Genomic DNA, 17176 nt, shown 5'->3' on the forward strand with positions numbered 1-17176 from the left:
GATGTCCCACCTGGACCATAGAACGACAAATCTTAAAATGATCAGGGGACATTAGGGTATCATTCTATGGTACTGGCCAAAGTATATAAGGGGTGTGTTACGTTTTTGATTTTCTAGGCCTCTTCTTGGAATTTCCTCCTGGACTATTACATGTACATTCAATTGCAATGTACTGTATTATTTTTCCATGTATGGCCTTGTTGGTATGATGGCTTTGAGGTGTCCTAATATGAACACAGAACACCTGTAAGTGTATCAGTAGAGGATGTGACTAGTAGGTCTGAGGTGTCAATATTTATCATGCTTTGTTGTATTTCTTAGAGGTTGTATGGTATTCTAAAAGTACAAAAGTGGTTTTTTATCTGGTAAAGTTTAAAGTGGTTTACACGTTAGAAAATAATTTGATTAGCTTGCCTTTGAGTTGTACTGCCTTGAGTTGTACTATAAGGTCCTGTTCATATGAAACCACCCAACCCGCGATTTGGGTAACTCACATTCCTCAAATCTGGTACACGTGCCATACATACCATACCTTAAACCGTGCCCGATCACGATTCTCCGAAACTGCATTCATTATTCTTTTATGATAACACGCAAGGTAGCGTGTTATTACTGTCCGAGGTGAACGACCTGTTTGCTGGTGCCCCCCTCCCAGCGTATCTCGGCCGAATGCCGACTTTGTTCCGCCAGAGGCGGTGAAGCTCGCCCTAGAACGGACACATTATTTGACCATTACTGCTCTTTAAGTTGATGCCACGTAAAATTTGGAATTGCATATAAATAAAGATTGAAATAATACCCCATAATCCATGACCAGGTGAAGTTACATTGAAATCACATTGCGTTCAGACGCAAATCGCGATGCGGGAAAACCGATTCGAAACCACATCTAGAAGTGATTTGGGATCGAGGCGCTTTCAATGTGATTTGGAGCGTTCAGATGGAGCCACTTGGAACCGGTTTCGGGGTAAACCACATGTAAAGCGCCTTCACTGACTTCATATGAATACGGCCTAATACTACATGTAATGCCTTTTTATAATATTATACATTTTGTTGTGGAGATCCTAGCTCATTAGAGTAAGACAAAAATATACAAGTAACTTGCTTGGAGTTGAACATATTTTAATGTAATAATTTTGATGTACCTTAACAACTGAATCCTCAACTTTTAACGTACTCATCTGTTTAAATACTACATCCATACCAGAATCATATCCATATGGATATCAGAAATTCATATTCATATCCATATGGATATCAGAAATTCATATCCATATGGATATCAAAAATTCATATTCATATCCATGTGTACTACAAACACTTAAACAGGATCCATGCAAGTCATAGATTCCAGCTGTATTTCAGACCTCATGTTCTCTTGGTGATGTAGAATTGTAGATTGTTTATTTGTTCAGCTCTGCTTCAATGTGATGGACTCAAAGGTAGCAAAGGGTGTGATTTCCATTTCTTTAGTGAATAAAATCTGAGAATTTCTGTAACTTCTGTCTGACCGGTTGAACATGACTAAGTGTCCTTAGTCCTTTAGCACAGTGAGAATAGTTGGAACCATAAAGCTATTGAGTCCTAGTTGTTGAGCTAGATGTTTGAATCGTCCATCAATAGCGACTGTCCCATTCCATTCCCATGACCCCTACGTGGCCCCGCCGGACACCCTGCGGCTACCGGGCTATTTTTCGGCCAATGTGTGATTGGTATCTTTACAGCTGGCAACATTGCCAACAACTTATTGAGCACAACGACCGTCCGAACACAACATATGGCTCATTAATCATACAGATTGTTAATCACAAAAGATAATCACCAAAGGGCCTGTAACTATAAAAATGTTTGTCTCTTCTAATTCTGCAACTCGCTCCAAAATATCACAAACTGGGAAAAAGTAATTCAACGGAATCCTTGCGTGCTTAAAGTGAATTTTATTGTTTTCATACGGCGTACAAGTGCCTTGAAAGAGAATAAATTTTACCTCATTATTTACTTCTGATATAATAGCTCTTATTTCACGTACATTTCGCGTACACTTATGTCATTGTAGATGCTATTTTCACACGTTTGGCATTTTTAAAGGATTTCCAGTGTCTCTATGATCGACTATGACCAATTATAAATTGTACTTTCACTAAATACACCGTTTGTCAGGTAATTGTTTATATGATAAACAAAATATCACTCAACACAGCATGAAAAAGTTTAAGCATTAAAAGTCCCGTTTAAATGTCAACCCACATATTAAAGTGTGATCCGCTTTTTTTTTCGGAGTTTAGTGTAACATAGCCCTGAAAGGTAACCTATAACCAGTTTGTAAAATTAAATCTGTTACTGTTAAAATGTCATCATTCCTACCAGTGTGCATTATGCCGATGACCAAAACATGGCTTTCTTTACTGTTTACATATTCTTGTTACTGAATATTCAATAGGAGTGATGGCTTATGCTTAGTCAATACAGCCTGGGTATAACTTGATAGAATATATATATATATATAGAGAGAGAGTACACATGATAATCATTAGTATTTTCACTACACAATCATTTACAATTTTCGGTCTAGCAGTGTGGACCTTTGTACATCACTCTCTAAAAAGTTTGTGATAGATCTTGATTCTGAAATATTGAGTGGTCAGCTTAATTTTTTTTCTAATTGAACCTCTTTACATTCTATTGTATCATTACACGGCCACTATTGATGATCTAGATTGTCAACCAAAGGTACAAACAGACAACTTTGCGTGACTACTGTAGTACATCCTTTTTTCCCCAGTATCATGATTCATGTCTCATTATTTGTCTAAATCTTATTGTGGCAACTTTTCCCATAGCACTTTACAATCAAGATTCTACACAACTTCTTTACAAGTAAGCAAAGTTAAAATAAATTGCTTATAACATTTACAGAGCTACGATTGTATAATTTCTTTATCATAAAGCCATGCGTTTGAGGTTATAACTGTATAACCAATGAGAATGAAGCGTTGCGATTGGTCCTTGCAGATGAAATCTACGGCTTACAGTCTTCTACATATATTCTTGAGTGACTTTTTACAAGACACTGAGTAAAAAGACTCTGGTATAAGCGGCAGGTGTCTATAATAAGTGCTGTAATTTTAACAATGCAGGAGAAACGAGAGGAAAAGTAAGCATAAACATGACAAAGGTAACATTTGCAAAGCAAATGCATAATGTTTACCTTTGCATATGGTATGCTCTGTTAATTCTTACTCAAATAAATTCATATATATGGTCAGACAGTATAAATCCCTCCTACTGATAAAATTGCAACATCATGTAACCCGTGTAAACCAACATGTTACCAGAGTGACAGAAATCAACAAATCAAACCATTGGCCAGGTCAAAGGTCAGTGTTTGAAACAGAAGAAGAAGAGGAAATGTTGCAAAAACAATATGTTTTCCTTCACAATTCGGTAAACATAAAAAGGGCAAAATTTGACGGAGCGTACAGATTTTAGCGTGTCTTCGCAATATTTAGGGACAAAAATTAAGGATATTTCTCCAATTAGGATGGAGGACGCTGACAGATGAACCACCTCATCACACGATGGCAACCCTCGTCGTCCCACATGGGGTATCCAGTGCGGCCTGACCAGTACTGTCCACATCTCGGCGGCCATTGGTAGTAACTTGGCTCGCCTGGATTCCATCCCTATTTGAAACATTAAGACAGTTTTAGAAATACCAAAGAGGTTACTATATTTTCGTATAGTTTTATAATCATAAAATGCATTTTGAAAATTATATGGTGGCAATTTAAATTATTGCATGGTACTAACTTTCTTAGGTGCATTTTTCTATGATGCATAGATGTTATTGGTTGCGTGTGTTACTAGTACTCAAATTGAAGGTGCAAAAACGTAAACGGGGTCATTCAGTAAGTGTGTGGCATTCAATTAATATTAATTAATGAAGGGGAAGAAATCAGAATTATTATTCTAGGACATTACCACAAACTACACACCTTTTTAAAAGACCATCAGATTTCAATCATTGTTTTATTTAATGAATAAACAAGTCGTATCAACATACCTTGTACCCGTTGCTGCCGACCACAGACCCGTCTGCCCAATACCAGGTTCCGTCTTTCTCCTCCATACCGATCCAGTGTTCCTTGTTGTCTCCTTCACTTTTGACTAGACCTCTCAGAGCGACGTCCAGTTCTTCCGTTTTCGGCATGGCCAGTGTGGCTCCTTCCATCCTGCATGTCATCTTGGCATGGTAATAGAGCTTTCCGGCCTTGATCCCGAAAAAGCCTGTTGAAACAACGAGCCTGATGCAGGTCCCGGCGAGTAGTCTGTAGCCGTTTTTGCAGCGGGGAACTGGGAAGAACAATGAATGAAGACCTTTATTGTACAAACATACCCACTAGGTTATGTACAAAGGTTAACTTGAATACACAAATATATACACAACAAGATCAATCTAGTACTAGCATTACAGTCTGTTACATAATTTCGACTTCTCTTCGCTTCTCTGTGATGTTGAAAAGATAAGAACATACAAGTTTAAGGATCGAGGGTTTGTCTAAGTTCATTAAAAATGTGAATTTGTCTGTATTACTTAGGTGTGTAAAGTGGGGAACATCGATGTTATCCGTCTATAAAGATCAATTCTCGCACTGTTATACAAACTACATTCTACTACAAAATGAAGTTCATCTTCTATTTTATCTAGATTACAGTATCGACAATTACGTTGTTCCAGCAGTTGAGGGGAGTGCGGTTATGTCGTCCGGGTTGAGGTTTATTATTTCAGCCCTTATTACCACACGGCGGAAACCATCATTTTTTTAAAATCTATGAGCCATGCATATAAATCACATCCTCTGTCATTGTTAAAATTAGTATTGCCTTACTAGAAGTAGTTACAGAAAGTAATGATGTAATTAAAAAAAACAGTTACTCAAGCAACTGGATATGAGTTTGAAAACGTCAGACGTTTCAGCTAGTATCCACTAGCTTTCGTCAGTGACTGAGAGACCAGAAGGGAAATGCAGGTTTATAGGCACAAACTATTGATTGATATGCAAATAAAGTGAAGACAAATGTTTGGAAGTCGAAAAAGGAACAAAAGTCAGACAAGTCAAGACAAAATAATGCAAATTAGTCAGAAAGCTCCTGTTATACAGAACAGGAGCTTAAGTGTTGCCTGTCCTCGGGGCTGGGAGTGCCAAATCCCAAGTGCCGGAAAGATCGAACCGTAGCCCCCATTCCCTGTTGAGGGTGGGCTTGTACATTCTTTCATATATTGCTTCCAAAAAATTGTCTTCACTTTATTTGCATATCAATCAATAGGTTGTGCTTATAAACCTGCATGTCCCCTCTGGTCTCTCAGTCACTGACGAAAGCTAGTGGATACTAGCTGAAACGTCTGACGTTTTCAAAATCATATCCAGTTGCTTGAGTAACTGCTTTTTGGCGTATCGTATTACCTGTATGTCTAACCTTCATCGACGTAATGATGTAATTGTTGAATCTGATTTATTTCAAATTTACACAGTCATGTTAAAGGCTTGGGCTTGAAGATACCAAGTTTACACATTCCTTTGTTATTTTTTCGCATCATCGTTCTGTGGCAAGTACAGAATGAAGATGTACTTGCATGTGCTTTAAATATAATGTATTGCGTGTAATGACAATCCTTAAGGGTTATATAAATATATATGCATGTCTAACCGTGTATGTTTCCAAATGAGTCGCCGTGTACGAGAGGTGGACGTGCAACTGCCATCTTTGAAAGTGCCGGTGACACCATGTGACTATTCAGCATTTGTTTGTTTGAAGACTCTTTAATAGGTGGGTCAGCTTTCTGTAAAGATACGACGAAATTGTTAAACAATGAAAGCTATCATCTCATCTGTTTCTTGCTTTATTGCCAATGTAAGGTTTGCTTTGATGTGATTAGGTTGCTGTAAGGCAGTTTAATATGTCCTAGTAAGTACCAATTGCAAAAAGAAGCCATTAAGAAGAAGGAATTGACCTTGATGTTAGTTAGACTTACGTTGGTTGATATGCCTGTTTTGTTGGTTGAGATCACTCCTGTCAGCGAAGTTATCTGGTCCGGCTGTGTGTCTGCCATCTGTGGCAGTCCAGTTGTGTTGTCCGGTAGGGTAGTCGTCAGCCAGGCTTGTGTAGGAGCCATCTTCGTAAGTGCCGGTGACACCATGTGACTTTTCAGCATACGTTTGTTTGAAGACTCTTTAGTAGGTGGGTCAGCTTTCTGTAAAGATACGACGAAATTGTTAAACAATTAAGCTATAATACAGTGAAAACATTGTTAAAACCTTTATGTAAAATGCTATAGTATAGCTATTATAGCATTTGAGCTTTTACATAGTTTTTTGCACGATTAGTGTTTAAACTGTATAATGCATGTTACGATTATAGATTCATGTACAATTTTAAACGTGCTCTAATATGTGATTGAAATAAATGAAATAAGTGATTAAAATAAATATAAATATCTGAGTATGATAAAGTTAATAAAGTCTACTACATTTAAAAGCTAAAAATCATCATCATCAAATGAACACGGCATGGGGTGCTGCCATGATTACAGTAGGTACTATTGCTTTTGATATTGCTGCAGAAATGGCATCACCTTACTAAGCACATTGAATCTAAAATAATCCCGCAATAGATACCTTGTTCTCCATTGAGCTGAGATACATAAACACAGAAAATCCTGCTGCCAAAAGGACTGCTACTAGCATAACGATAGCGACAACACGAAGTAAGCTGGGGCGCTGACACTTCTGCCTCTTTAGGCGTCCACAAATGTTTGCAGCAGTTGTGGTGCATCCTGTATGTAGCCAATAACTGATGTTTGTTATCATATCTGTATGTCTTATGGTTATGTATGTGCAGTTTTTGTTCCTTTATTCAAAAGAAGGCAATTATGATTAATAAAGTAAAAGTTGCCTTGATGTAGAACCTATATGTCAACTTGGATAACAATCAGATGAAGATAATATTAGGGCATGCATGTTTCTTGCTTGCCCAGCTATTTCGCTAGTATATTTGTATACTGATAATAAGTATAGGACTATCATCACCGTTTCACTGTGCATGTGCATGTACATGACTAAATATGTATCATATATCGGTTCTGTCAATGTTTTTTTAACCGTTGTATGTTCTTGCCTGTGACACCATTAGGATTTAAACAAGTCTAACATAAGTTACCTTCTTTTTCGTCTTTTCGTAGTGCACCAGGCACATACAGCACGTTTCTACACAAACCTGCCATATTGTTGTCTGTATTGGAGACAATGGTATTCTTTAGTGATCCCATCGTCCGTCAAGTATCATTTCTTCACATTTTTATTATTATCATTGTGTAATAGGAGTCAAGAAAAGCTCATATTATAATAGATTTTCATCATTATATCTTTTCCGTAGTCAATGAGACAAATCTAGATTTGTCTCAACAGACAAGTCCACACATATGCACTTGTACATGTTGCTCTTGAGTAGATGTTTATCTCTCACTACTTCATCGCCAGCTACATGTAAGCTTAACTTTCAATTCGAGTTCCGGCAAATCGAATAGCATTCATACCTTTTTTTTTTAGAATTACACAGAATATTCAAAGAAACGAATGATAAAGAAACATGTTCAACACTCAATCCCCACTATCGTTGAGAATCAATTCAATTGTTTACGATATACAGCCATGAAAATGTAACCAATAGATTAAACGAAAAGTTGCACAGTAAAACAATACAAACAGCAGAATGTACCTCCGTCCTTAGTTTGTTGTAGCGGACCACACACGTGCATTGCGTTACCGAGTGGATCAGTGATGTAGTTACCAGTAGGCACAGGAGGTGTACCGGCACTCGTTTGCTCATCAGTCTGTGGTTCATTCAGGATTTCATCTTGTTCTATGGAGTTGTCTATATCTTCATAGTCGTGATCGATGGTAGGTAGCTCAACCACGTTCTCCATATCTGTGGTGCAAATTTCGAACATAAGTTCAGTTTTTTTAATACAGAACAGTTTTTTTTCTTGACAAGATGTCAAATAATCTGAGGAAACGGGTTTCAAGAAAACAAGAATATTTCGTGAAACCAGTATCTCTATGTTGAAAAATAGTTGCATAAAATTTTGGTCAAATATGCACATTGATTTAAATGGATTGATAGACCATTAACACAAATAGCTATCAAAACTATAATGACAATTTAACAATATTAAAGTTTATCTTGCTAATACAGTTTGCCTGTGGGCTATATACGTAAATTGGAGAATGATACGTTCCAAAACGCAATAATTAAAGATTATAACCTACCTTTGTTGACATCTTTGTTTAAAGGGGGTGACATCTCGTTACGAACTCCACTTTCTTTGCCATGCTCTTCAGTCATCTTCTGAGCAATTTAAGGGGCAAAATAATGGAAATCTTGTAAGTTTATCTTAGTGATAAATTCTGACAATAGTCACTGTACCGCCGCCAGGGAAACAGTAGCTGGAATGTTGTGACTTTAAGACAGAGCCGAGTCTCAACGACATGCCCAGACTTATCAGGTACGTAAGATCTCATGACGCATTCATTTAGTTAGGGCAGAGTTCATGATACAAGATGATACACTTCAAGATATTCTGATCTTGAATTCGAAATGCAATCTTGCTTTTAGTGATGAGTCTGTACTCCGGGGTAGATATCACATGCAGTAAATTAATATCTAGTACGAAAAACAAGATTGCTTTCAGCGATGAGTCTGGACTGCAGATAGACGTCGCCCACGGGTGAAGTTGATAATACATGTAGGTAGTGACTTTTTCAAAGAAATAGGTGCAAAATGTAACTTAGTAGAATGTATTTTTCTTGTTTCTTTTTACATAAAAAGTAGCACTATCAACCTGGGACCTTTAGATTGTATCATGGTATGGGATACGGTTGATTCAATTTCCCACATTTAAAAGAGACCAGAAAATTGACTTCTAAAATGCAGTTTACTACCTTGAATTGTTTTGGGTGCCTTTCAGAAGCAATGTACTTTGTCAATATTAGACATTCTTGTATTGTAAAAAGACCCTTATGGTATTGTTTTGTGTTTGCGCATCTGTACTAGTAATTTAATGTTAACGAGGCCAATAGAATTTGCATTTAAATTGTAATTTTTACATACTAGTACACTTACTATAATTCAAACAAAAGTTTCGACAACTTCTATGACCTACCTATATATAATGGTTATTACCTTCTCGCCGCCAAGATCGTTTTGTTTTCACAGCTTACGTGTGTTTGTGTGCCTACGTCACTGTAGATGCTATATTCCATAGTGCTTTGGCATTTAATAGGTTTCCATTGTCTCGACTAGAACCAATTATTATAGTTGCCTGGCCTACATTAAAGAAGAAAATACCATCCCAATTTTTCAAAGTTAAATACAAAAAAACTTTACCAAAAGCACACATTACAGAAATTGACTCTTTTGTTTCCCACTGCCTCAGAGAAAGGAGGCAGGCAATTTAAAATTAATATCCAGCTATGATACTAGAGTAGTCACTTTTTTATATTTGTATTTGTCCTTAGCCTTTTTCCTATGTTTATTTTAGGCTCGAATTTAACTTGTAAAATTTGGAACTGAGCCATCTTGTTGTTTGCGCATTTACGTCATAGTCTTTTGAGACAGACTGACAGTCTTGTAATAGCCATTGATTGGGCAAAGATTTGCAATAAACTTATCATTCTTTGTTACGTGGTTAATATGTAAATGACAATAATTAATGGAATGTCAAATGCCAACCGTCTTTTATTCTTCCCTTCTGTACAGTATGTATGATAATTTTTAGAATTTTCAGAACATAATTTACAAAATTCCAGTGTAGCAGTATGAACTACATCACTTGTTTGAAAGGTTGTCAGCGGCATATACGAAGTGTCAAACAATGAGCAGTCAGATTTGTTTAAACCTCTTTTTGTAAACTTTATTGTTGTCCATAACGTTCAAGTGCATAAGTGACTAGTAACATTATAAGCCATCGACGAACATGCAGTAATTACATTTTTACATATTAAGCATTCAACTTTAAACAGTGAGACTATACTCATAGTTTCATATTTAAACTTACAGATTGTGTCTTTACCGACCAACATCAACTCATTTATGTATTCAAATTTTACATCAAAAAGGTGATATCCCAGAATCTTGTATAGGTGTGTATGGGTGTGTAGCATGAATGTGTAACGTATTTAGAAAAAAAAAGTCTTCTTCCGTCCAAATCAAAATGTCCAATATATACTACACAATCCCAGCCAGTACATCTATTATTTGTTACTATTCCTTGTTTATAAAGACTGGCCCTTGATTGATATATATATTATGTAAAATCTTTCTAATTCAATTTAATGACAGCAATTATTGTTTGGTACTTCAAAAAAATTCTAAACGTCTTCAAATATATTGTAACTTCGTATCTTCACAAGGCTTAGCTCGCTCAAAAAAGGCCAAACTACATAACATGTAAAATTTTGAAATGAGCCATCCTGTTGTTTACGCATTTACGTCATTTCAGATAGACTGATGGTAATAGTCCTTATCTGGTTGTTAGTCATCGATTAGCCAATCGACAAGGATTTGCAATAAACTTATCATTATTTGTTATGTCGTTGTATAAATGTGACAATAATGGAATATAAAATTAGAATTTTCAGCACATATTACTAAATCTCGCCATAGCATGCGCAGCGTGAACTACATCACTTGTTTGAAAGGTTGTCACCGCTTATCGGAATATAAGACGTCTCAACCATTGAGCAGTCAGATTTTTAAACGTCTTTTTAAAAACCTTATTGCTGTCCATAACGTTCAAGTGCATAAGTGACTAGTAACGTTATAAGCCATGGACGAACATGCAGTAATTACATTTTTACATATCTCTTACTGAGCATTAATCTTAAATCAGTGACTATATCCATAGTTCCATATTCAAACTTGTAGATTGTATTTTTGCCGACCACCATCAACTCATTGATGCATTCAATCTTACATCAGAAAGGTGATATCCATCTTGTATGGGTGTGTAGCATGAGTGTGTAACCATATTCAGAAAAGAACCTTTCTACTTCCAACCACAATGTTTGACATTTGTACATTACAAAAAAGAAATGCCCAATATATTCTACACAATCCCAGACAGTACATATATTATTTGTTACTATTCCTTGTTTGCAAAGACTAGCCATTCTTTGATATACGCCAAAAAACAGTTACTCAAGCAACTGGATATGATTTTGAAAAACGTCAGACGTTTCAGCTAGTATCCACTAGCTTTCGTCAGTGACTGAGAGACCAGAGGGGAAAGCAGGTTTATAAGCACAACCTATTGATTGATATGCAAATATAGTGAAGACAAATTTTTGGAAGTCGAAAAAGGAACAAAAGTCAGACAAGTCAAGACAAGATGGTGCAAATTACTCCTTGGACATACGGAATAGTGATGTTGGCCTTGTTTTTGTTGGTCAATGGTTTGCACTTCTGGGTTTTCTTAGACTGATCTGAAGGTTTGACTGCTTTGTTGAAAGTCCAGTTTTGGTAGCCACATTTAGCCAGGGCACCTCGGAGGTGTTTTTGTTCGTCCGTTTTGGCTTGGTCTGAAGTGACAATGTTGTCTGCACGATGGAATAGAGTTTTGATCACTGCTAATTTGTGTTCCAAAGGGTGGTGGGAATCAAAGGCCAGGTACTGATCAGTGTGGGTTGGTTTCCTGTACACTTCGAGGCAAAGGTTACCATCTTCCTCTACGATAGTTTTGGTGTCTAGGAAAGGGAGCATGTTGTCATGGCTTGGCTCCTATGTGAACTTGATGTTGTCATCTATCTGGTTGATGTGGTCAAAGAAATCAGCAGCTACCCTCTTTTTCAATCTGCACCAAGTGTCATCTACATATCGAAACCAGTTGGCCGGGGCAGTGTCATTGAAAGTGCTGAGGGCTTTGTTTTCAAACTTCTCCATGTACAGGTTTACAACAATTGGTGAGACTGGTGATCCCATAGCACAGCCGTGCATTTGCTGGTAGAACTGTCCTTTGTAGGTTAAGTACGTGCATCCTAAGCAGAGTTCTAGTAGCTCACAAACTTGGTCAACGGATAGGTTGGTTCTATCTGCAAGTGTATCGTCGGCTTCCAAGGCTTTCCTGACTACTGACACTGCTTCCTTAGGTGGTATGGAGGTGAAAAGTGAGCACACGTCATACGAAGTGATGGTTTCGTCATCCTCTACATGAATGTCTTTGATTTTGTTGACAAAGTCGGCACTATTCTGTACATGGTGCTGAGATTTCCCCACTAGTGGTCCCAAAATCTTGGCTAAAAACCTACTAACTCATAGGTGACAGAGCCTATACTGGAGACTATGGGCCGTAGACGGACACTTTGTGGATTTTGGGAAGGCCGTAGAAAGCAGGGGGTTGTTCCGTTGTGGGATTGAGTTTTAGGTAGGTGGGGCGATCCAGAACTCCTTCAATTTGCAATTTCTTGAGAGCTGAACTGATTTTCCCTTTAAACTTGTTAGTGGGGTCCTTTTTTAAGGGCGTGTAGGTGTCTTTGTCTCCCAATAGGTCCTGTACCTTCCTGTCGTACTGCTCCCTGTCTAAGACTATTGTGCATCTGCCCTTGTCTGCAGGAAGAATCAATATGTCTTGATTGGTGGCCAAATCATTGAGAGCGGTACGTTCTTCCCGTGTGATGTTGTACTAGCAGGGGGTTTGGAGACTTTCAGGGTGGTAGCTACTTTTGTGCGCAAGGCTTCAGCTTGTCTCTGTGGTAAACGTGCCCGACGAATTGCTGACTCGGTTTCTGTGACAATGTCGATGCTAGGAATCTTGTTGGGTGCTACTGCAAAATTTAGACCTTTAGAAAGCAGTGATTTCTCTGGTTCTGTGAGAGTATGGCTACTTAGGTTTTTTACCCACCTCTCGTCGGTTTTGGCCTGTGTAGTGGTTTTGGATTCGGAACTGTTTGATCTCCAATTTGGGTCACGATCTGCTGCGCTAATAGTCTTCTTTTGCTGTAAACGATCAAATTTGGTCTTCTGTCTGTCTTTTCCCTTCTCGTGCTGATCAAGCTGTCCGCGTGTTATGAACTCCTTAGTTTCGGCAAAAATCTCGTCTGATAGTTTCTCCCTCAGTAGTTTTTCAAGGTTAGATTTCCTCGCGTTTAGACCGTCCAATTTGTAGTTGATCTGTCTTACCCTTTCGTTTAGTAGTTTTAGAGTGTTAAAGAAGCAATATATGTGTTAAAGAGGCAATATATGATATATAAGGTGTTAAAGAGGCAATATATGAAAGAATGTACAACCCCACCCTCAACAGGGAAGGGGGGCTACGGGTCGATCTTTCCGGCACTTGATATTTGGCACTCCCAGCCCCGAGGACAGACAACACTTAAGCTCCTGTTCTGTATAACAGGAGCTTTTAGACTAATTTGCATCATCTTGTCTTGACTTGTCTGACTTTTGTTCCTTTTTCGACTTCCAAAAATTTGTCTTCACTTTATTTGCATATCAATCAATAGGGTGTGCTTATAAACCTGCTTTCCCCTCTGGTCTCTCAGTCACTGACGAAAGCTAGTGGATACTAGCTGAAACGTCTGACGTTTTCAAAATCATATCCAGTTGCTTGAGTAACTGTTTTTTGGCGTATCGTATTACCTGGATGTCTAACCTTCATCGACGCTTCTTTGATATATATTATGTAAAATCTTCCATTCTAATGACAGCAATTTTTTGGGCAATTCGAAAAAATTCTAAACGTCTTCAAATATATTACTCGCTCATAAAAAGGCCAAACTACATAACATTACATGGGCCAATATGCACTTTATATGTTTGTGCACCATTGCAATGAATGTGCATTATTGTATGTACAATGTAAGTCTACTGTTTATAATCGTATTATAATGAAGTCTAACTTCCGTTAGCGTAGGCCCAACGGGTGCCATTTTCATAGCATGGCGTCAACCATTAAAGGCATATTATGTCCTTTCTCTACCTCGCTATAGCTTAATACCCCTTTTTACGCTAAAAATGAAAACACATGTTTAGGAGAATTTCATATGCTGTAATGTAGGCAAAATGTGTATTGAAATTTCTCCATTTAGGCTGGAGGACGCTGACAGATGAATCTCTTTCTATTGAAGCAAGCATCGTCGTCCCACATGGGGTATCCAGACCCTGAGAAGAGCCAGCTGGATGACTTGGGAGGTTAATCCATGGGAGTTATGTAAGAAAAAAGTGTCCAAAGTCAGCTAATCGAGTTTTAGACTGATTCAGATCAGGCATTTATCTTAACATGCTGGGACGGAGGGGGGTGGGGGGCTTTTGACGCCTGCCCCCTGTAACTCAGCAATTACTTAAAAGAGATCTTAAGAGATCCCTGTGGAATACAGTTGTGCTAACCCCGTCCGCAAGAGACGACGGCTGATGCTGATCACAGGGCCGCCAAATTTTCAGAGGATGCTGTTTTAGCAAAAATTGAATCATAACAACAACTTTTTGTGTCATTTCGACGTCATTTATGCGATTTCTCGGGCTAAAACCTTCAAATTGAGTTTTATTGTAAACCTCAGGGGAATACAACCAACCTTTGAAAATTGTCTATGATAGAATATTAAGGCCTAATAAGACTTATGTAGTCCCTGGCAACAACACTAGTGTCAAATTGACGTTATAATATAACATTATGCATATTCTAGTTGTCCGCCGCCATCTTGGATCGTCACAATCTTGATTTTTTAAAATTACATTTTCAAGATACAGTCTAAAACACAATGCAAATGGACTGAAGATATTCTAATGAATGTTTTATATTAGAAAATACGGAGTTGCGATGAAACTGGTTATCTTGCCACCTTGGATTTTGAGCAATGATAACATCGAATTAGCATAAATCATGAATGTATAATTTTAAAAATTTCCCTTTAAGTATATATAATGTTTTTAATGTTAGGAAGGGCTTATGATTGAACATAAACTAAAAATTTTAATGTTTAAATAAAAATTACGGAATTTTCGAAAAACTAACTGTGATTAACCGTTGGCGTGACAACGCCAAAAATCTATTAACATATCTCTTTAATATGAAATTGTTGCTAAATACATTGTAGGAAAAGTTACCAAATCAGGCGATATTCGAGATGAAACTTCTGATCTCTAAATATCCAATAGTTACCAAATTTTGCACGGAACAAAGGACCAAGAAAATCATCTAAATACACACAAATGGCCCTCAGAGCAGCTAGCTGAATACTGCATTCAAACAGACATGAATCAGTAAAAAGTTTTGACAAAATAAAAAGAAAGTGACAAATTACCTGTAGCATCCAGCTCTAAACCGCCAACATCATTAATTGCATTTGCTCAGATTACTGACCTTTGCCCAGTACTGTCCACACGACCACCCGCCTGGCTCGCCTGCATTCCATCCCTATTTGAAGAGCAAGGAGAGTTTTAAAATGTCAAAGAGGCAACCGTATTTGCGTACGAAGTTATTGGAGTAGATATAAAAAATTTAAAAGGAGATAAGCTGAATTGTTACATGCATTGTATTGCCTTAGTTACCTTTGGCCATGGGTACCCGGGTGCATTTTGTTTTCATTTTAAAATGCATAGAGATCTCTGGTTACAGGTATAAGACTTAGTGTAACTTGCATTCAGACAGCCTATGATATTAGAAGGAAAAATTTTGCGTAATCCTCTATTAGCGATAAACAAATCGTACCAACATACTTTGTACCCATTCTGGCCGACCACCGACCCGTCCACCCAATACCAGGTTCCGTCTTTCTCCTCCATACCGATCCAGTATTCCTTGTTGAATCCAACCCTTTTGACCAGATCTCTCAGAGCGACGTCCAGTTCTTCCGTTTTCGGCATGGCCAGTGTGGCTCCTTCCTTCCTGCATGCCTCCTTTGCCCCATCATGAGACTTCCCGAAAATCCAGTCTATGCCAATGAGCTTGATGCAGGTCCCGACGAGTAGTTTGTAGCCGTTTTTGCAGCGGGGACCTGGAAAGAACAACAGAAGGTCAACGTAAGATAGAGATCTATTTTTTAAGCTTAGCCGTTGATACCACACGGTTTTTAAACGAAGAATCAACCAAACGTCTTTGGCCATTCAGGGAGGAATTCTGAACCAGTCAAAGTTGCCCCGAAGAGGGTGACAGTCATCGAAACGTCGGCTGAATAAAAGACTTGGTTGTGTAAAAAGAGTCTCTTTACTCAGTAGTTACAGAAGGTAATGATGTGATTGTTGCATCTGATTTATTTCAAAATTAACACAGGCATGTTAAAGGCTTGTGCTAGAAGCTACCCACTTTACACATTCCTTCGTTATTTTTCGCGTACTTCTTCCTTTTGTAGAAAGTACATGTGGTTTATATTTAAGGTATTGTTTGTAATAACAATCCCTTAAGGTTATATGATATGCATGTCTAACCGTTTGTGTTGTTGAATGAGTCGCCGTGTACGGGTGGTGGACGTGGAAATGTCCAATCTTTCTCAGCAATATCCTGGATAAAGTGTGGAGGAAACTAAACAATACTGAATTTAAAGGTTCTATTAATTCAACAGCTCATTGTGTGATTTTACATACATAAAGAAAGATGGAACAAAGAGTAACGATGGTACTGATAATAAAGGAAAAAGACATAATTGAGCAATACATTCCTTCATTCTACAGGAAACTATCGATTTTAATTTTCAAGCTACGGCTATTTATGGGTTCACCACACCACGAAGTGGTGGTGAACCCATATTGCTTTTTCTGATGTTTCTTCTCCTTCTTCTTCTTCTTCTTCTTCTCCTGTCATTTTTTAAATGGATTCAGCTTCTTCATTTTAGGGCCTAAGGTCCTGAAATTTGGTATGGAGGTACAGTGGGCAAATACCCCTAGGCGTTTTTTAAATTTTTGTGATACAGGCTTTTAGAATGGTTTTATTTGAGTTTTTTGGCTGTGTTATAGCAAATGTATTACTGTGTTGGTATGCCGTGTTTACCACGTCTGGGCATGAGTCATCACAATGGAATGCAGGGCATCAACCAATAGGCATGCAGCTTTCCTCTATACTTCTTGCTGATTGGCTGTTGGGATTTAACTTGATTAACACCTGCACAGAGCATTTCCACCTGCACAG

The 17176-nt window shown here is 37.9% G+C and overlaps 1 protein-coding gene across 1 annotated transcript in view; it reads right to left on the reverse strand.

Annotated features, from left to right (window-relative positions):
- Nucleotides 1–14140: 14140 nt before the first annotated feature.
- Nucleotides 14141–17176, reverse strand: part of LOC109464042 (rheacalcin-1-like) — a 6111-nt gene continuing 3075 nt past the window's right edge. The window contains exons 2-4 of the mRNA XM_019760965.1: nucleotides 15772–16049; nucleotides 15416–15469; nucleotides 14141–14239 (exon numbers count right to left, since the gene is read on the reverse strand). Of these exons, the coding sequence (XP_019616524.1) occupies nucleotides 14141–14239; nucleotides 15416–15469; nucleotides 15772–16049 (431 nt within the window). The remainder of the gene's footprint in view (nucleotides 14240–15415; nucleotides 15470–15771; nucleotides 16050–17176) is intronic.

The sequence above is a fragment of the Branchiostoma belcheri genome, unplaced genomic scaffold (assembly GCF_001625305.1).
Source record: "Branchiostoma belcheri isolate BF01 breed outbred unplaced genomic scaffold, Haploidv18h27 scaffold131, whole genome shotgun sequence".
In the NCBI taxonomy this organism is placed as follows: domain Eukaryota; kingdom Metazoa; phylum Chordata; class Leptocardii; order Amphioxiformes; family Branchiostomatidae; genus Branchiostoma; species Branchiostoma belcheri.